We start from the raw sequence: 24186 nt of genomic DNA on the forward strand, positions 1-24186 counted from the left end.
TTATCATATTTTTACTGGCAAATGAGGTCCCCATAGTGTAGATGCTTGCCCCGAGCTCTCATACTCTGATGGTGCATTGTCCTTGAGTTGTGCGCCCTTTGGCGTCATCTGGTCCAACCCATATGAGACTAGGCTCGAAGGAAAGCTGTCTCGGGTGTGGACCAATCAACTTCAGGGACAGTGCACATTATCAGAGTTATGTTCTTTAGTTTGTATTATGACTGCAGGTATTGCGGTCTATGCAAACATGACTCCTTGTAAAAAGGTGTCAGTTTTGTTGCCAGATAGAAGGGTAAAGAACCAATTATCAGAGTGCGGGTTGTTGGCGCTTTCACTGCGCGGTCCGCGAAAACAACCGAGTCTCAATTCTAGATTTGAAGTTTTCGTGACTGCAAGGATTCATACTCTTGGTTTTTTCAGTAAAGTCACCTGATGACGGAGACTTGTGTTGCCTCCGAAACGTCGTGATTTTTTATTAAAAATTTTTATTTCATTTTTTACCTACGTGACTTTACCGAAAAAACTAAAGAGTATGAACCGAATCTCAATGGTGTAATCCATTGTCAGAATATCGCCCATTGTAATTTATATGTATTCATTAACCCCCCTCCCCCCCCTGGCCTTCACACAAGAAGGGCTCACAAGTGACATCACATCTATCGCTCGAAGAAACGAAACAGGAGGATTTCTCCACAAATCTTGCTGTCACCTGATGATGCCGGTTGTAATTACTGGCGAAACGTCGTGCACAAATTGTACATGTTGTGGGATTACTCCCCAACAAACCGGTGTGCTGTACTAGCAACGAATTGGCATGTTCAACTCACGTGACGAACCTTACGAATTGGCCGTGTCGGGTGGTGGAGGGTTTAATGGCACATTTATATTTACGCGATCTAACCCAAAAAAAAGCTATATTATGGATCAGAATATTTCTTTATACAGGAGGAAAGCAATGAGCTAGGAAGCTCGTTTTCCCCACTCAGCGTTGCCAATCGCATTTGGCAAGAACTTGCCAATATTAGAATACCCAATGATTATTTCCCGTCATTCACCAGGGCCCGTGTCAACCGCACAGCGAGGCCGTCGCCCAATCAACAGATGCAAAGCCAGAGGTTTCATTAAAACTTTCTTTATAAAAATCATTCATTTCTTTACAAGGTTGAGTTACACAATACTGTACAGAGACTAATTTACATAGTTACAATTACAGAATGAAGACGCGATGGATGGGGGGGGGGGGGTAAATAGGTCTTGGGGCCAGGTTCGATCATCACCCGACAAAAAAAAAACCCGCAGAGCGCGTTTTTACAAACTCCCCCCCCCCATGCGAAATTCGGAAATTTCAACGCAGCAGCAGCACCAGAAAGTCATTCTGCCTCGCGTGAAAGCCGCCACGTGGCTTTCCAACCTGAACATCGATCTCATCCGTTCCTATTCAAGAAGGCCGAGGCAACAAGAATTACATTTACGTGTTGATGAAACGGCTGGAGGAAAACAAAATAATGCCACATTAACTGCTTTTCGTTGACGAGTAGACGTCACCTGTAGTGTTGAGACGAGTGGTGCATGTGGAGTAGTGTCCTTCGTTTGCTCTACGGCTCAAGGGTGCTACACTTTAACAAATAATTATTATACAAGCCTGTTGTTTTTTTCTGGAGGGGGGGAGGATGTCAGAAATGTCACGGAATGCGATAAGCAACGTGGACCGTTTTCAAGCGGCGGTGACGACGATCGAGAGGAAGTATGTCGCGATGGTGGCTTGCAACGCGTGCGCGATGGGGGCAAGGAAGGGCAGCCTGCTGAGACGGACGCGAGGGTGGCACCACGGAGCGGTCGGTGGCACGGGGTGTAGACCACGAGTGGCCACGCTGGCGGCGGAGATGATGAGACTTGCGAGAGCGGTTCTTGGTCGAACGCCGTCGACTGTGTGTGCGCGCGTGTGACCTCAAGGTGCACATGGCCTGGCACAAGCGTCGTGGTGACGTCACCGCCACTTAGTGGTGAACGGCGGTTGTTGTTGTGTGACAAGGGGTAGCCCGAGAGCCATGTGGTGGTGACGGGGATGCAAGTTTCCTGAAGCCCGCCCATTAACTTCATCGCGACCGCATGCACGCACGCGCGTATGTTGAACTTCTTTCGCACTGGACGTAGCCAACCGTAGTAAATCAGAGGTGCGGTGGTAGGACAACAAACGAAACACAACAACAAGCGTGGCGTGGCGTGAAGGGAGAACGGTGGCCCCCAGGTGATGCGGAATCGATGGCTACAACAGCCACGGTGGTGACTCTCTTGACCACGTCGAAAGTTGGAGACGCTTATCGGGCAAAAAAATATGTTCGACCAAAAAGCGAAAAGGGAAGAGCAACACACGAACCCGGCCCCAAGTATCACAGGGTGATAGGTCATCGTCACACTGGGAAGTTCCATGGAGCTGTTGAGGGGGTCAGGGAGGTCAAGGGAGGTCAGTTCAAGGCACGGGTCAGTAGGTTGGGCAGTCACGGTCATCAGACAACATGGTAATTAATTTTTTGTTGTTTTATACAGGTGACCCTTAAACCCTGGTGGATGGTAACCAATAACTTACTTCTTTTGTAAAATAGCACGACGAAAACGATGCAACAGTGAGTCACAGACTGTTCATTTCATGTTTGTTACGAAAATAAACCGCTGACACGACGGGAGTCCAATTAAACTCCTTAACCCCCCCCCCACCCCTACGGCCCGGCATTCAATGCGTCTTAACTTCATTCACAACTTGGGCACGTTCCCTCTATTACAATTAAGTAGTGTACCGTAGAATTATATATATATAAAAATACTATGTATGAAGATTGAAAACATAAACCCCGACCCCATTATATAAATTAACGTACGATCTTCCCCCCCCCCCCCCCCAAAAGATGTATAAAAATACTGTACAGCATTTCTCTTCGTCCTTACAAGTCAGGTAAACCACGCGGGGGGAGACTCGCACAACACGCGGTGCGGTGGGGAGAGAGTCGGGAGCCTGAGACGCGCCCGCACGCGACGTCGATTCGCCGAGCGGGGCGCGACAGCGATTCTCGTGCCCGTGACAAACTAATCCCCGCCCGGTGTGGGATCGTAAAACACGCGGGGGCGAAAACAACCGACGGGAATGGACGACTTCCAACAGCCCGTGACCGCGAATTCTCCCCCGGGAGAGATAAAGTCTTAAGACGAATCACGCCCCCCCCCCCCCCAGCCTAAGTTGTGTCCCGCTTGTCAATAAAGTTACACGCCGGATTACAAGACGCACCTCCCAACCCAACTTTTGATTTAAAATATCGGATAAAACAGTGCGTCATAACTCCGAAGAACGTGGTACGTGGCACACGATGGGGTCTCTCTCTCTCGCCTCTTTAAAACAAAACAAACCACCAGCGAACGCAAGTGTAGCGGCGTACGAGTGTGCGACGCTCACGTGAATGCCCACGATGGGGGGAAAAAAAACAATTGGCCACCCTCTGAAACCCTTCAACAGCTCGTTGCGTCCTCCCCTCGTGGGAGCTTCGAGGGGGGTGGTGGGGGGGGGCCTCGAACTTTAGATCAGACCTGACGATAAAACTGGCGCTGGCACAGATGCCGGGCAGTGCCCCGGCGTGCGCTGCGGTAGTGGTTGCCACGCCGCCACAGGCGATCGCGTTCCAACAGAACCACGTAACCGAGAAAAACATTAAAACCGTCGGTTCTGGCCCAGTGGTTCCCCCACAGAGCTGTGAGCTGCTGCAGAGTTACGGGTCGACGCAGGGCGGACGGGCTGGGCGGGGTGGACGGGCTTGGTGGGCTGGGTGGGCTGGGCGGGGCGGGCGTTGTGAACACCAAAAATGAAAAGCAAACAACAAAGTTACAAAAAAGGGGCTCTTTTGGTGACGAACCGGGAGGGTGGGGGTGATCGTTCTGCCCTCTCCGCGTACGCTTCTCTCGGTCAGCTGCACCGAGTGGCGTGGGAGCGGGGGATGTTCAGAGGGGACCCTGCGATCGCCACGCTTGTATTCCGTCAACGCAGGGAGCCGCCGGTGTCTCGCAGCGGGGTCCCCCAAGGCTTTGGTTTTCACCGCGGGGGAGAGCGACCGTCTGTGCGGTGCCGGTGGCAGGGAGGGTTTGTTGCGCAGGGGGGGGGAACGTGGGGGTAAGGTCGCAAGGAATCTCGGAGTTGAAGGAAAACACACAACGAGCCCGCTTTGGTTCCTCGTGACAGCGCGACGATAAATACGAGCACCACCAAACCGCGGGACGCGGGCGCTACGAGTCCACGACGTGGGGGTGGCGCTATCCCCGTCTCTCCCATCTTAATTCTTTTCTCTTTACATTTTTTCCTATTATTTTTGCATTTTATATAAAATTAAAGCACGTGGTACAGCGCGTCAACAGTCTTCCATGGACGGACGGACGGAGCGACCGTCTAGGCACAGAACGAGGTTCGGCCGGCTTTCAAAAAGCGCCGGTCGACACGGAGAGAGGACAAACCAACGCCCGTTTCTCCGGTTGTCACTCGCAGTCCTGCACAGCCGGGCCGGCCGCTCTCCCCACCTCGCCCTCCCCACCCCCCGCCTCCCCGTCCCCAAACTCCAAGCCAGACCCTCCCGCTCAGCAGGAGTCCCGTGTCTGGCAACGGCTCGCGGTAGCGGCGCCCCGTGGCAACCGACGACAGTTGCCGTTTCTCCTCGAAGCAACTCGGCAGTCCCCGCGCGCAGCAGCCGTTCCGTCCACCCTCCCCGTCCCCGTCCCCAACCCAGACCCTCCCGCTCAGCAGGAGTCCGTGTTGGGCGACGGGGGCGGCGGGTAGAGCTCGAAGTAGCTGCGCTCCGTCGCTGGCGACGGCGGGCAGCCCTCGTAGCCGTTGTTGTCCTCCTCGGGCGACAGGTACTGGCTGTGCGGCGTGGGCGGCGGAGCAAAGTGCTGCGGGGGAGGCCGCCGCGGCCGCTTGGGCCGCGTGAGCGGCCGGCGCTCGGGCGCAGAGTCGCTCTCGCCCACGTCCGTGCTGTACGGCGTGGGCGGAGGGGCGACGTTGCGGCCCCGGTAGTGCCTGGACGCGAGCGCGCAGAGGGGCGGGAGGGGAGGGAGAAAGCGGAGAGAGTCGTTGGCGGTGGTGGCGGACGGAAGCTGCTGCTGCTGCTGCCCCCCGTGGCGCCGCTCTGTGACGCGCGATAAAAACGGACTGCGAGCGAATATATGCCGGTGGTGCGGATATTGGCCATGCTAACCAAATGGGATTGAAAACTCACTTCTCTAGAACTCATTTTTGTGTTTAGCTTATTGTCCTTCCACCGCACCTCCGATTAGCAAGCGAGTGCGTTAGCGAGAGAGCGGGTAGGTGAGAGTGAGCGGGTAGGTGAGAGTGAGCGTTTAAGCGAGCGAGTCGGTGAGTAAACGAGCGAGTGATCGAACTGAGCAAAGAAGCGAGCCACTTTTGAAGAGGCAAGGTGAGTGAGCGAATAAGTGGCGAGCGAGCGGGCGGGCGGGCCTCACCTGTACGAGCGCGTGGTGGAGGGGCTGTTGGAGTAGAGGTACTCGGCCGTCGTGTACTGGGACCGCACCGTCGCGGGAGACGGCGGCGGATTCAGGATCTGGAGGAAGGCGCCGGACACACGGTGAGGGAAGCCATCAAGCGACGGACACACCACGGCGAGCATGAGCGGTAACCTTTCTAGAAGTTGTTTTTAACACTTTTTATTGTTTGCACGTTGATCGTTTCTTGCCAAATGGCTGTCCGGTGAGCACACAGCAAAGCGTGTTTACTTTACAAAAAACTCCGTTTGCATAAACCAGGAATGGCCGATTGGTCATTGTCTGCTGGCAGTTGGAAAAAAAAAGCTTCTGAGCTCAACGGAATTACTGACTTGGGAAAGGAACTTCTGAACTTCTTCTATGGAAAAAAACGTTCATCTTTATTTCCAGTGCGACAAGCAAGGACCACCGAAGAATAATTTCAAAGCGACAACAAGGGGCCCTTAGGGTAGGCCTTGGTGCGGGAGGGGCCGGAGATAATTAATCATAACAACTGCCGGGTTTCCGGGGGCCACGCGATGATGGCGTTGCGTTCCCAGTGTGCACGCCATGGAGCTCGCCCGTGTGTCATACGTGTATCGCCCGTGTGTCACACGTGTATCACACGTGTGTCACGCGTGCGTCGCGGGTGCGTCGCGGGTGCGTCGCGTGACACGCACCATCGGGTAGAAAGACGTCTTGCTGCTGGTGCTGCTGGAGGAGGCGCCGGTGACGTGGTTGCGGTCGTACATGCCGGGCCCGCTGCTCCCTCCGGTGAGGCTCACGGCACTCAGCAAGCTCTTGCCGCCACGCACCACTCCTTGTGGGGGGCCAGGACGGGGGGGATGGGGAGGAGGGGTAACAGGGGTAAGAGAAAGAGAGAGAAGTGTGAGCGAGCGGCAGCGGCGGAGATAACGCGCCAAGCACTTCGGTGAAACGTGCGTGACCGGCACCCAACGGTATCCCACGGCTGGACGACGTTGGTGAGCGTGCGTAGGTGAAGGCCGGTGGCATAGACACAGGGGGTATAGAGGAAGTACGGTGCAACAATGGATGATGCTGCACTGCCGATTGCTCCCCACCACGTCGAGCAAAACTTTAAAGGGCGACGTTGAGTAAGCGAGCGGAATGGGTGAACAAGCGAGTGAGTGAGCGATCCGACGGGCACCTGCGAGCGCCGGCTGCATGGCCGGTGGCGGTGGCGGGTATCCCAGGGTTCCGTGGCCCGTGGGAACTCCTCCTCCGTTGGTCATCCCCGTCCCGTTCTGCCCCACTCCACCGTTACCGATACAGGTACCGCCGGCGCCAGGGCCGCCGCCGATGCCCACGCAGGCGTTGGCGGACGGCGCGCCCAGGGACTGGCCCACGACCGCGGCGGCGGTGGAGCTGAGCACGAACTCGGGCTGCGGGATCCCGCCCGAGACGGCCTTGACGCGCGGGCACACGACGCGCTGGCACGTGAAGTAGAGCGCCGCCAGCACGATGAGCGCCAGAGTCACGCCGATGACGGCGCCCGCGATGCTCGTCACCGGGTACTCGGCGACGCCGGACTTCTCACCGTCAGGGCCGATGGGAGCTAAGGGGTGAAGTACGGGCGGCGGGGGAGGGGGGGCGTCGGGAGAGAGGAGGTAACGCGTCAGGGCGAGCGGACGACTGGAGGCGACCTGGAGTGGGGGGATACGCGGTTCCAGATTGTTCAATTGCTGCCAGTGCTCACTGGCAGCCCCGGGTGGCCTTTTGCGCGGCCCCCAACAATACACAAAGAGTAAAAACACCGCCCATCATCGTCATCGTGCTGCTGTCAAACCCCCAATGCTTTGAAATGTGTGGCGGCTCTCGCACTGATGATGTCTTATCAGGTGAAAGTGCCCGCCCCCCCGCCCCCTCTGGACATTTGTAAAGAACACCAAATTATAGAACGGGCACTTCTCCATTATCACTTGGTTCATTTGTTACTTTATATTTCCTAGAAGAAAATACCGGTGCTCTCCGGTTCATGACGGTCCGCTCTACCGCTGAGCCACCTAGGCCGGGCATTGTGGGCAGAATTGGGAGCCACCTGCTGGCCGGGCATTGTGGGCAGAGGCAATGTTCTTACTGCAGCCGACTTCATCCGAGCTGTCCTTGCAGTCGTAGTTTTCGTCGCAGCGGTGGAGTTTCTTGACGCACTGCCCGCTGGTGCAGCGGAACTCGTCCGCCAGACACGGGTCTGTGTGCACGCGCAAGCGCACAGACGCGGACACACGCACGCACAACAAGCAAGAAAAATTATGCAAACGCATGAAATCCGCAACGCTCACCGACACGCGCGCCTTCGTTCTCCGACGTATTTAAATAGCGATGGCGTTAAGTTGCGAGCCGCAGAGTGAACAATGCATTCAAACAATACAAGTGGGATGATGGCGTAGGGGGAGGGGCCCCTTGTCCAGCAACGGACCGACAAAAGGATTGGAGTTGTACAACGGCTCCATCACGTCGGTCGAGTTGAAAATGTGCGAGAAGCTTTGTTATCTTCTGCAGCGTGCGTTCACTTCAACTTCCACCAACTAATGCCCCCGAGCCCCCTCTCCTCCCCGCTCTTTCCCTGCATTTTCTCTCCACCCAATCACTTCTCTGCTGCCGACCCTCGGCACGCCTCTTCACGTCTCCCCATTTGCTGCGCGCGCCTTCCGACCTCTCACCTCCCGCGTCGGCAGGCACGTCTGACGTCAATCGTCTCCCTCCGCCGACGGCGGGCGAGCTCATTCGTGGGTGCGCTCCTTCAGCCAATAGGGAGCCGTGTTTGCTCATCCATGTAATGCTCACGCGTGTGTCCGACCGCCCTTCCGTTCGTGCAAGTCCTCTATAAATGCACAACACGTTGTGTCTTCACGTCCGTCCACACCTAGCTAATAGTCATCTACTATCCCTTCACAAGTGCTGCTTGTTGCCGGCTGCCCGGCATTGTTGGCCTTCGGGGACTCCGTACTCAGTAAAGATGATTTACAAAATAAACACGAATTGGAGAACGCAGGGTAAGTCAGAGACATGGTGGTGACTGCAAGTGGGGGCAAGGACAGGCCGTACCTGGTAAAATAAAAAATAGTTTAAAAAGTAACCTGGGATGGGCCCCACCTGAAATCAGATGTTATTGTAAATTGACTCATTTATCCAGAAGAGGGCACACACAGAGTCCAACGACTCTTATCTCTTATCCTCGCGCCAAATGTAATATTTATTTTTATTTTTTAGACGTTCAGATCGGGGTGACTTTCACGGTGCCGCCCACCACACCCCCCCCCTCCCCCCAGCGTCTCTCGGGGCGGACTCACCGGTGCAGTCCTCCTCGTCGGACGTGTCCTGGCAATCCTTCTCCTTGTTGCAGCGCAGCGCGGCGTCCACGCACTGCCCGCTGCGGCACTGGAATTCGGCGTCCGGGTGGCACACGGGGCAATCGCTCTCGTCGCTCTTGTCCGAGCACTCGGCGTAGCCGTCGCAGCGCCACGCCAGCGGGATGCAGTCGATCTCGCCGCTCAGGCACGCAAACTGGTCCGGCGAGCACGTGGGCGGCTCTGGCGGCGGTCGACGTGGTGGTCGCGATGGTTGTTGGGGATGGTCATGGTTGTAGTGGTGACGAATGTGGTGATTGTCGTGGTGATTGTGATTTTAGTGGTGGTGGTTGTTGTTGTAGTGGTGATGATAGTTTTAATGGTGGTGGTTGTAGTGGTAATGGTTGTTAGGGATGGTCATGGTTGTAGTGGCGGAGGATTTGGTGGTGGTGATTGTAGTGGTGGTTGTAAGGATGGTCATGGGAGGGGAAAAGTGGTGGAGGAGAACACAATAACGTTTAGACTTTTAATCAACGATGTAACATTTTCAAGGTTCCTGCCTGGTTCTTCAATGCGTTCAGAGTTCCTCCGTCCTGCTCCTATGCTCCGAGTTCCAGCGTTTTGGTTCTAATGCCTTAGTTCTAATGCTTGAAGGCCCAAGGAGGCCTATGACAATTGCCAACAATTCAGGCTATCAATAAGAGCAATAATTTGTCTTTCTTGTTTTATATAAATATACGTTGAACTTCTATCACACCGTACATAGCAATACACACAACTGCGCGCCAAACCGTATGAACCTCCTTCGATTCCTGCTCGTGGTCAACATCGGAAACAAATATCTGAAGCTGCCCCTCCCTAGGTTGACTTGACAAATGCGGACGGGCGTGAGCTTTGGCCACACCGTCGCCTTCTCGCGTGCCGTGCCGGCCTAAATAAGTGCTTGTCGACAACGCTTGCCCCAATCTTCGTCTGTGCGTGCACATGCGTGCACATGTGTGCACACGTGTGCTTGCGTGCGTGCGCGTGCATGTGCTTGCTTGCGTGCGTCTCACCTCCGCAGGTTAACTCGTCCTGCTGCAGCACCAGGTGCACGGGGCAGGAGCAGCGCGTTGTGCCGTCACCCTTCACGATGCACAAGTGCGAGCAGCCTCCGTTGTCCTGTACACACGGGTGGCTCCCTGCATTCACGCACGCGCACGCACACGCACGGTGATCGGCTGAATTCCTGCCTCGCTGGATGGAGCACGGCAAATTTGCCCGTGTGACGCTCACCGTGCGACGCGGTCCATGAGGCGTGCGGTGCCAACCGTGTGTGGTGTTCCGTGCGGTGTAAAGCGTGTATCGTGTGCCGCGTGGCGCTAGCGTGTGCCGCGTGGCACTTGCGTGTGCCGCTTGCTCGTACGGTATGCGGCAGGGTCCAGCTCCTGCGCGGCGTGCAGAGCCGTCAGGTGCGATACTCGTGCCAGGATCTTGGTCCTCCCGGCGCTGCTCAGTTTCTCGGCGCGCTCGATGAGCTGAGGCTGCCTGTCGATCCAGTACAGGTACTGGCCCAGCACCGTGAGTCCCAGCGGCTGCAGCAGGCTGTCCTGCAGCAGTTGCCGGTTGGCCCCTGTGGAACGCAACGGTCAGTCGGTGGCGACGACATTAGCCGAACGCACGGCGGGGCGCGCTTGGTACAACAGGCGATACGGTTCTACGGCTAGGGAGGCGATCGGGGGGATGCGTTTGTCACTGATTATTTGCCACCGTTGCTTGGTAGACTGGTGTAAGGCGGTAAGCAGAGCCGTCCTTAGGGTACGCGGCAAATCGGGGCGGCAGCCCCGGGCCCCGGACTTTGGGGGGCCCCCACGTGCTTCGACGTCACCGTATCAGATGCAACACTTCCGGTTTAGTTTGAAGGTGTCGAAGGGAGCCCACGTGGGATTTGAGATTTGCCCCGGGCCCCACGACACGCTATGCACAGCCCTGTGGGCTAATGTACCCCCATCTCGTGTACCTCTCGCTATGGCCACACAGCCGTAGCGAGAGGTTCACCAGATGTGGTGTGACGGGAGTGTGTACGTATTGATCAGGTCGCCGGCCCGGACAGATCCGGCTGAAATTAATCCTCGGATGCAACGAATAATTGAGATATTGATTTCCAACGTTGATGAATATTCAATAAAATTAAATTCAATGTCCTGGGAATCTACAGCTATGGCTCTGTTCACAATTGACAGGAACCAGTCAGGGGGGAGAGACTCACCGGACAGGTCGCTGCTCTCGATGCGCTTGAGCTCCGAGTCGGCCCAGAAGAGGCGCCCCAGTTTGTTGTCGATGGCGAGGGCGACGGGGCGGCCCAGGCCCGTGGAGAAGAGCACCTCGCGCTCCGTGCCGTCCAGCGACGCGCGCTCGATGCGCGGCAGGCGGTCCTGCATGTTCGTGAAGTACATGTAGCTGGCGTGCCGGAGGGGGGAGCGAGCGAGTGAGAGAAGGAACGAGGGACGGAGGGAGAAGGTCAGAGCTCGGACGACTGAGTCGATTGATGGGACGACAAATGAGAAGACAATTTTTTTTTGTACAGTCATGAATTGTTCGGTAGCGCGCCCCCTAAATGACACGCTCAGTGTGACGCTGATGCCAGTGATAACGATGATGATTGCCAGTGATGATGCAAGTGATGATGCCAGTGAAGATGGTGGTGACGATGATGATGATGATGTCTCACCCCCTCTCGGGGTTGACGACGATGGCGCGGGGCCGATCATTGGGGCCCCTGAGCACAACGCCCAGCGGGCGGCCGTCGAGGCGCGTCACGTTGATGACGTTGGTGGCCTCGCACGTCCAGTAGAGCAGGCGGCCGAACATGTCCAGGCTCAGGTCGTACGGCTGAAGCTCCGCACTGGGGCTCGACAGCAGAGACAGCACCTGTGGTGGCAAATCGGGGAAGCGTTACAATTGTTACGGAATCAAACGTAGCCACGTGACAATTCAAAGCGGATTCGAACCGTTGAAAAATTGGCAGGCGAGTATGTACTCATGAGATTTGGACTTGTATACAATTTTTGTTTTCACACCGTTTACCGTTTCTCGATTTTGCACTGCTATCGTCGTTTTTTCAGATTGTTTGTTGTTGTTGTAACTTGCTGACCCGCCCCTACTGGACATCTGTGAAAGAGCTTCATAGTGCCCGGGTCATTCCACCCTCGCTGTTCCGCCCGCTTCGTCCCTACCTGCGTTCCGTCCTCGCGCGCCCGTCGGATGGCGTTCTGCCGCGAGTCGACCCAGTAGAGGAGGTGGTCGAGGGGGTCGTAGGCGAGGGCGCGGACGCTGCGCATCGGGTGGATGGGCAGCACCATGTCGGGGCTCTGCTGCTCGTCCAGCACCATGCGGCTCACGCTGCTGCGCTGGCTGAACAGCAGGAACGAGCTCGGGGCTGGGCGGGCGAGAAAGACGGGCGAGCGGGTGGGGTGGGGGAGCGGTGAGAAAGTCAGAGGGAGACACCGATGGACTTTGGCGAGAGCGCAGCGATGGATATACGTGCCACTCTTTTCTGTGGGACGTTTGTCTCTGTGTGTGGCGAATCTGCCAGTCGTCTGTCAGTCAAACCCATGGCACCTGGGTCTGTCCCGTGACCTCCTGCCAACGGGGCCTTAGACACTTCACATGGCCTCAAAGTGCACACACCTAGTGTGGCACAGGCTCTGTGGTGACGCCGCCGCTACTGAGTGGCGAACGGCGGTTGTTGCCGTCGCACGTGCGTGTCTGTGCGTGTGTTCGTGCGGGACTCACGAACGCAAGTGCGGTTGTCGGACGGCTTCAGGGTGTAGTGGGCGGAACACGCGCACGTGTACCCGCCCGGGCGCGCCAGGCAGAGGTGCGAGCAGCCCGCGCCGCCGCTGTCCTCCGCGCATGAGTTCGAGCCGCCCTGCCTAGACGAGTGGAACACCAGGATGTCCATCACGAAGTCCAGCTGCTCCTGTGGGGTGGGGGGAAGAGAGGAGAGAAGAGAAGGAGGAGGGGGGGAAGAGGAGAGAGTAAGAAGAGGTCGCAGCGTCAGCGGGTGAATGAACGATCGACTAAATGGGTGGTCACGGCAGTCAGGTTGATTGAAGAAACAGCGCCGACTAATTCGCACGTTGCCGAAATATTAACCCCCTCGCCTGGTTCCCAGGACGTGGGTTCGATCCCGACACCGACGCCTGTTGTATTTTTGGAGTTTATTCTCCACGTGGTCACGTGGATTTTTCTCCGGGTCCTCCTGTACTGCAGAGTGCGGTTACGCGAACTCCCCGACATGAGAGTGAACTGGCCTGTACCCATAGGCATGCAGTTGAGCGCCTACGAATGCTCGCTCAGAGCGAATTGGTCCCAAACAGTTTGCCAAGGCTATACACGGGGGACCTTTGCCTTTGAGGGCACCGGAATAGCCGGAGGAAACCTACGCAAGGTGGGAGGTGAGGAAGGGGTGCAGATGGAATATAACCAACTCGCTGTATTGCCATACTCGAGCAAGCCAGGAGATGGCGATCTCACCGCCCGCGGGTACGCAGGGAGTTTCACAAACTTGCGCGATCGATCTGCCAACCCCTCCCCCCTCCCAAGGTTCTGGATTGCAGCAGGCTACCGTCACGTGGCCGGCAGCGGTGGTCCGGTGACCTCGTGTGTAAGCGTCCAGTGACATTCACTCCCCGAGGGAGTGACCTGCACGAGGGCGTGCAGTTACACGAACTCGCCTACGTCACTCAAATCAATTAGGATGACGCACAGTAGAAATCATCGCCCCCTCCACCACCCTCCCCCCCCACCTACTGGGAGACTAATGCCCACGTGGGCATCAGTCACATCGTGCCCACATAGGGGCAGCTGCCACTCGGAGTGCCCCCCTTCGACTGTTTGACACGAGACGCGACGCAAAGGAAAGCGCTGGAGGGCGGCTCCATCAGAAACAAACCCATTGTTACAATTCGCTTGACGACGACGGTCATTATTGTTACGATTATTACTACTACGACTACTACACGAGGTGAGCTCACCTGTATGAGCGTGCGGTTGCCTCCGCTGGCCTTGTCGGCGCGCTCGATGCTGCGCCGGCTCCAGTCCGTCCAGTAGATGTGGTCGCGGTACTGGGTGAGCCCAAAGGGGTGCGGCAGGTCCTGGGCGATCACCTCGCGGCCCGTGCCTGCGAGCGACGGCACGCGGCGTTAAACTCGAAACTCCGAGGGGTGGGGGGGGTCGGCGGCGCGTTGTGGCGAGATGTTAACTACCTCGCCGGGTAGACAGGAGGTTGTGGGTTCGATCCCGACACGGACACCTGCTGCGTATTTCGAGTTTGCGTGTCGCTCTCCCAGTGGTGGCCTGATTTTATCTCCGGGTCCTCCGGTTTTTACCTCCCCATTTAGAATCAACACCCACGCGTTTACAGTATTTGGCTGCTGCTATAAATGTCCACGTGATGATGATAAGCCACTTAGTTGAGATATCATTTGTGGCCGGGTCGTTTTGAAAAAAACAGTAATGACCGGCGGGCGGCCGCTGGATTTGAACCGCAAACCTCCACAACGTCGAGCGGCGACAAAGAGTCACCGTTGGAGGTCACGCAACCGCCACGCAAGGTACAGGCAGGGCACGACGCGAAGCGGTGGGGTGGGTGGGTGGCAGGGGGGAGCAGCACCCACCGAGCATGTTGGACGACTCGATGAGGTTGGTGTCGAGGTCAGCCCAGTAGAGGCGCCGCTCGGCGTAGTCGATGGTGAGGCCGTTGGCGCGCCCCATGTTGCCCAGCAGCGTGACGCGCACCGAGCCGTCCATGCCCGCCCGCTCGATGCGCGGGCTGCCGCCCCACTCCGTCCAGTACATGAATCTTCACAAAGACAAAGAAGATCCCAAACGCACCTTATAGGCTCGGCAGACTGCTGCTAAGCGAGCATTGCCTAGGCAGGCCGGCACGGTACACGACGGGGGTGGTTGGCCAGGACCACGCCGGACCGCCTGTGTTTCCCCAGTGGCGATGTTTACTACTCATTTGAAGCCGAGTCGACCAAGCTAGGGAATGCCCAGAACCGGTTCACATAATCGTCAATGATGTTGGTAGTGGTCGTGAGTGAGAATCGAACTCGGGTCATCGAGTTCATAGTGCAGTGCGCTACCCGCTGCGCCACCGTTAATGTTTACGCATGCGCACACACGCACACACGCACACACACACCCACACATTTGCGAAGGGAGGATTTAACGGTGTTATGATTTACAGCGGGGGGAGGGGGGTGGGATGCGCTTGTGTTTTTTTATGCCGGCATTAAACCTTCGCACGAGCCCACGGTCGTAACGCTCGCTGTAACTTACACTCGCAATGCCGGCCGATAAGATTTATCAAAGCCAAAGCGGAGTGTCTAACTTTCGCAGTGCCCCTCGCGCCTCCATACTATAAACCGATCTTTGCCACAGGCAAAACAATAACCTTAACTCTAAAGCTACGTCTTAAAGTTAAGGTTTTTATAACAGCTACATTTTGACACGAAATCCAACACTAACATTTGTCGTCGCATTATCCTTAACAGTCATCCTACGTACATAGTAACTCATACCTTATAGCCACCTGTTAACCCACTGCTGGTAGTGGAGGTTTGTTTAAAGATGATTCCGTGCGGTGAACTATGTAGGGAGCAGTGTGCTGAGCTGTGTGAGTGAGCCGTGGGAGTGAGCTGTGTGTGTAAGCCGTGTGGGCGAGCCGTGTGGGCGAGCTGTGTGGGCGAGCTGTGTGGGCGAGCTGTGTGAGTGAGCTGTGTGGGTGAGCTGTGTGGGTGAGCTGTGTGGGTGAGCTGTGTGAGTGAGCTGTGTGGGTGAGCTGTGTGGGTGAGCTGTGTGGGTGAGCTGTGTGGGTGAGCTGTGCGAGTGAGCTTTTTTGGTGAGCCGTGTGGGTGAGCTGTGCGAGTGAGCCGTGCGTGTGAGCTGTGTGTGAGTGAGCTGTGTGGGTGAGCTGTGTGAGTGAGCCGTGTGAGTGAGCCATGTGAGTGAGCCGTGTGGGTGAGCCGTGTGGGCGAGCTGTGTGAGTGAGCTGTGTGAGTGAGCCGTGTGAGTGAGCCGTATGTGTGAGCCGTGTGAGTGAGCCGTGTGAGTGAGCCGTGTGAGTGAGCCGTGTGGGTGAGCCGTGTGAGTGAGCTGTGTGAGTGAGCCGTGTGGGTGAGCCGTGTGAATGAGCCGTGTGAGTGAGCCGTGTAAGTGAGCCGTGTGTGTGAGCCGTGTGAGTGAGCCGTGTAAGTGAGCTGTGTGAGTGAGCTGTGTGAGTGAGCTGTGTGAGTGAGCTGTGTGGGTGAGCCGTGTGAGTGAGCCGTGTAAGTGAGCCGTGTGTGTGAGCCGTGTGAGTGAGCCGTGTGAGTGAGCCGTGTGAGTGAGCCGTGTAAGTGAGCCGTGTAAGTGAGCCGTGTGTGTGAGCCGTGTGGGTGAGCCGTGTGAGTGAGCTGTGTGGGTGAGCCGTGTGAGTGAGCTGTGTGAGTGAGCCGTGTGTGTGAGCTGTGTGGGTGAGCCATGCGGGCGAGCAGTGTGGGTGAGCTGTGTGGGTGAACTGTGTGAGTGAGCCGTGTGAGTGAGCTGTGTGGGTGAGCTGTGTGGGTGAGCTGTGTGAGTGAGCCGTGTGGGTGAGCCGTGTGGGTGAGCTGCATGGGTGAACCGTGTAGCAAGCCATGTGGGCGAGCCGTGTGGGCGAGCCGCGTGTGGGTGAGCTGTGTGAGTGAGCCGTGTGAGTGAGCAGTGTGGGCGAGCTGCGTGTGGGCGAGCAGTGTGGGCGAGCTGCGTGTGGGTGAGCAGTGTGGGCGAGCCGCGTGCAAACCTCACCCTTCCTCGGGGTCCACGACGAGGGCGCGCGGGTTGTCCAGGTCCTTCCACACGAGCACCTGGCGGTGCGAGCCGTCGAGGCGCGCCACCTCGATGCGGTTGGTGCCCGTGTCGGCCCAGTAGAGGTTGCGGCCCAGCCAGTCGACGGCGAGGCCCTCGGGCGAGTCCAGCCCAAACTCCACCACGTGCTCCAGCGAGCTGCCGTTCATGTACGCTCGGCTGATCATCTGGCGCGGCGACGGGGAGAGAGAGCGCGAGAGAGGGGGGTTACGGTGGAGGCACGGGCAGCACGGGAAGGGGCGGATGGCGGAGGGATGCGTGGCGTGGATGGACAGGGTGGGATTCAGAAGAAGAAGTTTCCAACCAAAAACATCGTTTTTAACTTCAGCTGCGTGAATTATTGAGTTCGGGTGAAGCGGTAAAAGGCGCAGCCCTGAAATTCCTTGCTCGTGGCGTTGCTCGCGCGAGGGCTTCTACTGTGGAAAGCTCCAGGAGCAGGTATTTGGCCTACTATTCCACACTTACGTTAAAACCATTTGCGACACCGTGTGGCCGTGGCTTGGTCGTGTCCAATAACATTTTGATCGATGGAACAATGTGAACTTGCAGACCCCATCGACAACGGAGCCACCACACCCACCCCCCCCCCTCCTGTCCCCTACTCTAAAACTAAACTAAACAATGTTTATATTTTGCCAGGTAAGGCCCACTAAGCTATACAGCTCTTCTTCTGGCCACAAACGATAGCTCAACGAAGTGGCTTATCGAGTGGAAATTTATAGCAGCCAAATACTCTAAATGCACGTTTAGAAAAGTGGAGGGAAAACCAGAGGACCCGGAGAAAGATCCACAGGACCACAGGGAGAGAGTGCCACGCAAACTCCAAATTATTCAAGCATCAGGGTCGGGATCAAAGCCACGACCTCCTGCATACCAGGCGAGGGGAGTTAACATCTCGATCATTTGGGCACCCCCCCCCCCTCTCTTCCTCCTCCTCCACCCCCCCTCTTTCTCGCACACCTTGAGGCTGATGTCGGTCCAGTAGATGCGCCCGTCGCTCACGTCGAAGTCCAGGGCGGACGCCTCCTTGACGCCGGCGAGTGGGATGGCCACGTCGTTGTGGCTCGTCTCGAGCGAGATGCGGCGGATGTCAGCGCGGCGCGAGAACAGCAGGAAGGCCTCGGGCAGGATGCAGGTGTGCATGTCGCCCAGCAGCTCCAGGCCCATGGGGCACGCGCACCGCGGCCCCACCGGCCGGTACAGGCACAGGTGGCTGCAGCCGCCATTGTCGAGGGTGCACGGGTTGGTACCTGCAAGCGGCGGCGGCCGTTTGGTGGAGGCGAGGGTCGGGGCCGGGGGGCGTGGTTGTGGCAGGATCGGAGGAGGAGAGAGGAAAGGCGACATCGAGGTCAGGAGATGCGTCGTTAAGGGTGACGCGTGGGAAGGGGGAGGGGGAAGGATTTAGTCCACAACGCGGCCCTTCCGGGAGGTAACGTACGACAGAAACCGCGAGCGCGTAAAGGGGACAAAGGAACTAGAGGAGAGAAATGGGACTACGTGAAGTCCTGGAGTGCTGGGTCACGGTTAGAGTTGTAACTGGTGCTGTTGGGGTTGCTTGGCTGGTTCGTTAAGTTGTTGGGCTCGGCGCTGCTCGAATAGTTTTGTGAACATGATGGGGGCGGTATGTCAGAATCAAGACGAAGGACTATGGTCTGGGTGGCTAGCTATGCGGGGGCAGCAATCTGTATTGGTGGTTCATTTGGTTACGGTTTAGAGGTAAGGCTGAAGTTATACAAGATAAGATCACGCCCTACAATATTCTAACCTTTCCGAACAATCCGCAGTAATTCTTCCCAAGACCCAAAGTATGTACGGCCCCTTCTCTTTTCACTTCGAAACGGAACGGAAAAAACCAGCGAACGGATCTTCGTTTCAAACGCGTTCCACACCTCCCAGCGGCCGCGTGCCGGTGGCCTTGAGGCCCATGAGGTCGGGCAGCTGCTCGACGATGACCTCGCGCACCAGCGTGCGCTTGTGCACGCGCTCGATGGAGCGCCGCTGCCAGTCGGTCCAGTAGAGCCAGTCGCCCAGCAGGCTGAAGCCGAAGATGTGCGGCAGCTTGTCCTCCACGAGCACCTTCCGCCCCGTACCGTCCACGCGCATCACCTGCGCAGGCGACGGGAACAACGGCAACAATGAAACACAAAGATCGAGGACTGAAGGAGCGGGAGTTCCACCGCACCTCGCAAATACGTTCCACGGTCCGCCAGATCCACGGCCTGCCCGAACGGTAGCCCAACCCATCTGCCTGGTATTAGGTGAGAATCAGAATCTTTATATATAGAATGGCGGAATCCAATGAGTTGTGAAAATATTTTTCAGAGAGGTGCTCCAGTAGGTTTTGCCCGTGTCCAGTTGGGCTATGTGGATGCCACTTCCAATGCCCGTGTCTCGGTGGCCAGCCCTCCTAACTCCTGCACCCACATCCTACGTGGCACAATCTTTATGCTGCCTTAAAAAAAGAAAAACGTACCCACCACATTCTCCCTTCGGACTTCCGCACTGCTCTCATCTCATCTTGCCACAAACCTCCTAGCATCCATTGCAGACGCTTGTGCTCAAATGCACGCAATTTACTTTCACGAAGTGCTTGGTCTTTATCTCTCGGAAACTAAACGGTGACACATCAGAGATGCAGCACTCCCACCTCAAATAGCCCTTCCTTTACACTCAAGACTTCATCGTTTTCGCCTTACAAAAAGCGGCTGCGTATAATCGCTTGCGTCTTTGCATTTACACGATCCGGGTACACGTGCCGCCCCCATTTGGTAAATCCACTGCTGGATGAAGGCACCCTCCTATGCTGTGCAGGTCGTGGAGGTCGTTTGACCGTACAGTCCGTTCTATAACGCCGCGTGGTGTTTTCATCACGCGATTTGGATATATGACGCGATGAATGTATCGGGGAACACATTTTTGAAAACACGGACAGGAACTGGATATATCGCACCTCTAGTGACCAGAGCTACGTCACGCGAGTAGGAACAAGCGGTCGTATGGCTGCCTTGGGGAGTAAGCGTCATCATCACACAGGGCATTGGGATGCTGCTGGATACCTCTAGATTCTACCCACGCGCCTCAGTCTCTGTCCGGCCTGCGCACGCATCTCGCGTGTTATCGTGGACCGTGCTTTACCCCCTATATTATTTATTATAACGCGATTGCTCCATAATGCGGTGTTCTTCAGGAAGGCGACTACCGCCGTGCTACAGGAGAACAGGACTGCACTTCGCCACGCTGGGCAGTGCAAGTTTCACTTCCTTATTAAAACACGTGTAACAAAAAAAGCCCATAAACGGCCGAGGTTAAATGAGGTTCCTTCAAAGGGCTTGCGATTTGATGACATTGCAGCAAACTTTTGCTGGATAATCTGTGTACCAGGCGTTTCCCATGAGTTTGTTTGAGCCCAAAAACAAACAGAAAGGGACCGCATGATCCTGACTAGCTTGCTGCCCATAAAGGAAAGCAGCCATTTGAAAAGCAAACATAAGATTAAATTGTCCACCAAAACAATTTAAAACAATTGTAAACGGGCACAACAATGATAATAATATTAACAATAATAATAATAATGTCGTTCCATCTGATAAAAGCCTCGCGAAGTCTGCGGAAGCTTTTTCCGTGCTGTATCAAACACATTTTTAGGCAGAATGAAAAGCAGTTGTGGGCCTTACGAAATCAAATGACGGGCCACACAAAATGTGGTTGTGGGCCGTATCTTGGCCTGCGGGGGCCATCGATGCTCCCCCCGCCCCTGTTTGGCCTATTACTGCCGTACCCCCCCTCCTCGCCCCCCCCCCCCCACCCCCGGACAACCGCAGCCAACTGCAGCCCCTCTGCAAAACCAGCACACGAGCGCTCGCGCAAAACGCACAAGGGGGCACACGGGCGCGGGCACACGGGCGCGTGCGCGCGTGTCCAACCACCCCCACCGTAAAACCTGGAGCCGATTTCGCGACAATCTGTTACTGGTTAACGTCCGTCCGTCGTGGTGGACGGGGGAGAAAGTGGTAAAAATGGGACCCCAATGCCTGGGATGTTTGTGTGCTTTGGCGTGCTGTTTGGAATGCTAGCATGTGGGAGGATGGGGAAGGAGGGGTGGGAGTGGTGGTGGTGCGGACGGGGGTGGGGGAGGCGGGGGGAGTCTGCTGCTGTGGCGGTTTGGGAGTGCGGCGGGATGGGGGGGGGGGGCATTTAACTTTTAGGTGACCTCTATTCGTTCTTCTTACAAACTCATAAAACTCCGCTGCCGATTTCGAGAGCGGACCGATGCAGGAGGTTTTCTTTGAGAGGGGCTACGGCCGAACGGGGCATCCCCGGCACATTTGTCGGAGCGCACGCCATCAAGCATCGCGGCCGCCTCTGGCACCGCCGCAGAGGGTCAGGTGACCAAAGCGACGGAACAACAGCGCTGTTGCCATGCTGAAGGCGTTCCTCTCTCACACCCGATTAGCGCAGCAAAGATGCTTGCGGACGGATAAGCATCGGTGACGGGCGAGTTTCTAAGTGGCCGTGGGCCATGTCTTCCCCAATCCTGGGTTAAGCGAAGACATGACCAAAAGAAACGGCTCTTATCTTGCAAGTCCAGGATGCGCAAGCTGTGCATCCTGGGCTGTCCTACAGGAGTGTGAAAACTTCACGTGGGGGTGATGAAATTTGAAGTGACTTTCAGGCACACAGGGCCACGGGCACGCTCGAGTCACACCAACGCATCATTACACAGTCATCACGGCACCGTTCTGATGTCATCACAAGAGCACTACGATGACAATCGTGAAACTAGCATGTCCATGTTCATTGATCGCTCCGCTTTCTATTTGCCTTTCGCTTTGTGTGTGTGCCGGTTGTTACCACGTTGACGTACGGACATTGCCGTTTGGCCGGTGTCGGCCGCGAGCGGGGACTGAACTCGGGATGGCTGGGTTCGGAGCGCCGCGCGCAAACCGACTGCACGGGCACCACACAAAGTTAAACTAACGCTCACGAGCGCTCGCAAGCGAGGTCGCACCTCTCGGCAAACGCCCGATGGTGCTGGATGCAATCGCCAGCGAAACGGCGCGTAGAAAATGTTTAAAATGTATGATTGCAACTACTAAAACTATTACTCTTGAACAATTTCTGTTATTTTACCAGTGTAAGGCCCACTGACGTGACCTGGCCACAAAGGTTCACTCAACGACGTGGCTTATCATGTGGAAATTGATAGTAGCCAAATACTCTAAAACGCATGTTTATAAATGTGGAGAGAAAAATCGGAGGACCACAGGGAGAAGGTGCAGGCGTCAGGGTCGGGATTGAACCCACGACCTCCTGTATACCGGGCGAGGTAGTTAACATCTTGCCACCATGGCACCCATAAACACTCCGGTTAAACTGATAAACCCAATCAATTGGCGTATTTGCCTCACGACGTGACAACGTGGGCTCGACCGGATTTGGAGGGTGGTGGGAGTGTTTCAGTTAATAATTGGCATTATAACCCACACAACGATTTAATCCCAAAATAAACTAATTATGAATTGTACATACCGTACTTGAGCTAGGTGGCTGTGGTATAACTGTGGAAAAGTTTTGGAGATGAACATTTTTAGTTGTGGAAACTGCATAAAAAATGCTCCGAATGATGGCCAAAACGATAAGGCGGACGCCAAAAGGTCATTGCTCGATTAAAAAAATAGCAGCGGATTACTAAAAAATGCGTGCTGTGGTTTAATAAAAAAAAATCTACAGAACCAAAAAGCAAGGGCCACACGCACACACACACACACGTGCACACAGACGCAAGCATGTAGACAGACACACACACACACACAAAGGAATGCATACAAACACAGGTGCGTACACACATCGACAATGACAGACAGTTGCACAGACAGTTGCACAGACACACAAAGACAACATTTCCCAGCATAGCTACGTAGACGGTCAGGGCAAGTGCTGTTACCGAGCGTCTATTCAGGCCAGCACGGCGCACGAGGGGGTAGTGTTGACAGCACCACGCCCGGCCACCTTCATCTCCCCAATGTATATACAACGCACCACATACTCTTCATTTTAAGGGGGCGAGTCGACCTAGGGGAGGCCCAGGAACCAGTTCGGATATAGCTCGCCACTGCCATTAGCCACAGCCGGGAATCTAACCAGGTTTACAAGTTCGTTAGTGCCGAGTGCACATACCAATGCACCACCGTTGCATGTCTTGTGCTCTCGAACGAGAAAGCTACGCAGCCAGTAGCTTTGGATGTGTTCAAGTCTCCTCCCCTGTCCACGTGCCCCCTCCCCGCCCCCCTAGGAGGTGGGGGGGGGGGGGTGAGCAGCCTCTGGCGCCAGAAGGAAAGGCCCCCCCCCCACAACACCACCATCCCCCACCCTTCCCGAAGTTTCCCCGGCCATCTGGACGGCATCACGTGACTAATTGGCGACGCGCGGTGGCAAGCGGTCAGCCCAAGACGAGGAGCCGAGCGGGTCTCGTCGTTAGCCGCGACCTCTGACCCTCCCGACCCGGAGCGATGCAGAAGTGAGGCAACGAAGCAGAAAGGACCCACGAGTCAAAGTCGGCACTCCCAGATTTGTGGCGTTCTCATGGGAATCGCGATCGAGAACTCAGTTCGAGGGAGGCGGCCCTGTCACCACTTTGTGGACACGTCACCCGTCTCGATGCGAAAACCCCAGCAGCAAATTGCGCGCTTCCGAGTTTGGCAGTCGACGTTCGGAGCCGACGACGACCCTGAAAGGAACGGCGCTGCCTCGGTGGCCGCCCCCCCCCCCCCCCCCTCACAGTGATTCATAGATCCACACGAACACGGGGAGAGAGACACGCAAACTCCAAATATACAGCAGGCGTCGGTGTCGGGATCGAACCCACGACCTCCTGAATGCAAGGCGAGGTAGCTAACATCTTGAAATCGCGGCGCCTGGCCGGATTTCCCTTTTAAAAGTGCGGCCGCAGATTCCACGTGCAGATGAAGGAGGGGGGGGAGCTCGGCTCCGACCCCCCGCCACCGCATGAGAAACCAAATTCAATCAACATCACCAGACGGCACGGACCCATTAAGGGCACAGGAAAACTACCTTCTGTTGCCTTTTCCTGCAATTAAGTGGACTCCCTCCCGTTTTCTTTCTTCTCTCCTCGGAAGTCGACGAACAGGTGTTGCCGCTAAGGTGGATGAAGAGGCCCACTGAAGCCACTTCGGGCGAAAACCAAAAAAAACTCATTCTGCCGAGCTCATCCCTCTTGGGGACCATTCTCTTCAGCGTGCAGGGTGGTGCAGGGTGGTGCACCGCTCGCCACAGCGGGGACAGGGGGGTTACTAAGGAAATAATAAAAATTAATTCTAATTTATGTATTTGTGTGGCGCACTTCCACTCATGTCTCAAGAGAGACGAAGCAAATCGGAATAAACGGACTTAAGAAGATGCGATAGCCGAGAGCGCACTACCCAGACAGCGCCCGGACATATTAAGGGGGGGGGGGGGGGGGGTGTGGAAGGGA

General features: G+C 56.1%; 1 protein-coding gene across 1 annotated transcript in view; it reads right to left on the bottom strand.

The window, feature by feature from the left end:
- Window positions 1–1116: 1116 nt before the first annotated feature.
- Window positions 1117–24186, bottom strand: part of LOC133350174 (low-density lipoprotein receptor-related protein 6-like) — a 68635-nt gene continuing 45565 nt past the window's right edge. The window contains exons 9-25 of the mRNA XM_061564234.1: window positions 18584–18800; window positions 17655–17944; window positions 16635–16861; window positions 14480–14664; window positions 13838–13983; window positions 12594–12780; window positions 12035–12237; window positions 11530–11729; window positions 11068–11258; window positions 10225–10431; window positions 9875–10000; window positions 8823–9062; window positions 7610–7720; window positions 6680–7087; window positions 6192–6331; window positions 5494–5591; window positions 1117–5050 (exon numbers count right to left, since the gene is read on the bottom strand). Coding sequence (XP_061420218.1) covers window positions 4771–5050; window positions 5494–5591; window positions 6192–6331; window positions 6680–7087; window positions 7610–7720; window positions 8823–9062; window positions 9875–10000; window positions 10225–10431; window positions 11068–11258; window positions 11530–11729; window positions 12035–12237; window positions 12594–12780; window positions 13838–13983; window positions 14480–14664; window positions 16635–16861; window positions 17655–17944; window positions 18584–18800 — 3456 coding nt within the window. The 3' untranslated portion in view covers window positions 1117–4770. The remainder of the gene's footprint in view (window positions 5051–5493; window positions 5592–6191; window positions 6332–6679; window positions 7088–7609; window positions 7721–8822; window positions 9063–9874; window positions 10001–10224; window positions 10432–11067; window positions 11259–11529; window positions 11730–12034; window positions 12238–12593; window positions 12781–13837; window positions 13984–14479; window positions 14665–16634; window positions 16862–17654; window positions 17945–18583; window positions 18801–24186) is intronic.

The sequence above is a fragment of the Lethenteron reissneri genome, chromosome 33 (assembly GCF_015708825.2).
Source record: "Lethenteron reissneri isolate LAM-NWPU_2019-01 chromosome 33, ASM1570882v1, whole genome shotgun sequence".
NCBI classification, from domain to species: Eukaryota; Metazoa; Chordata; class Hyperoartia; order Petromyzontiformes; family Petromyzontidae; genus Lethenteron; species Lethenteron reissneri.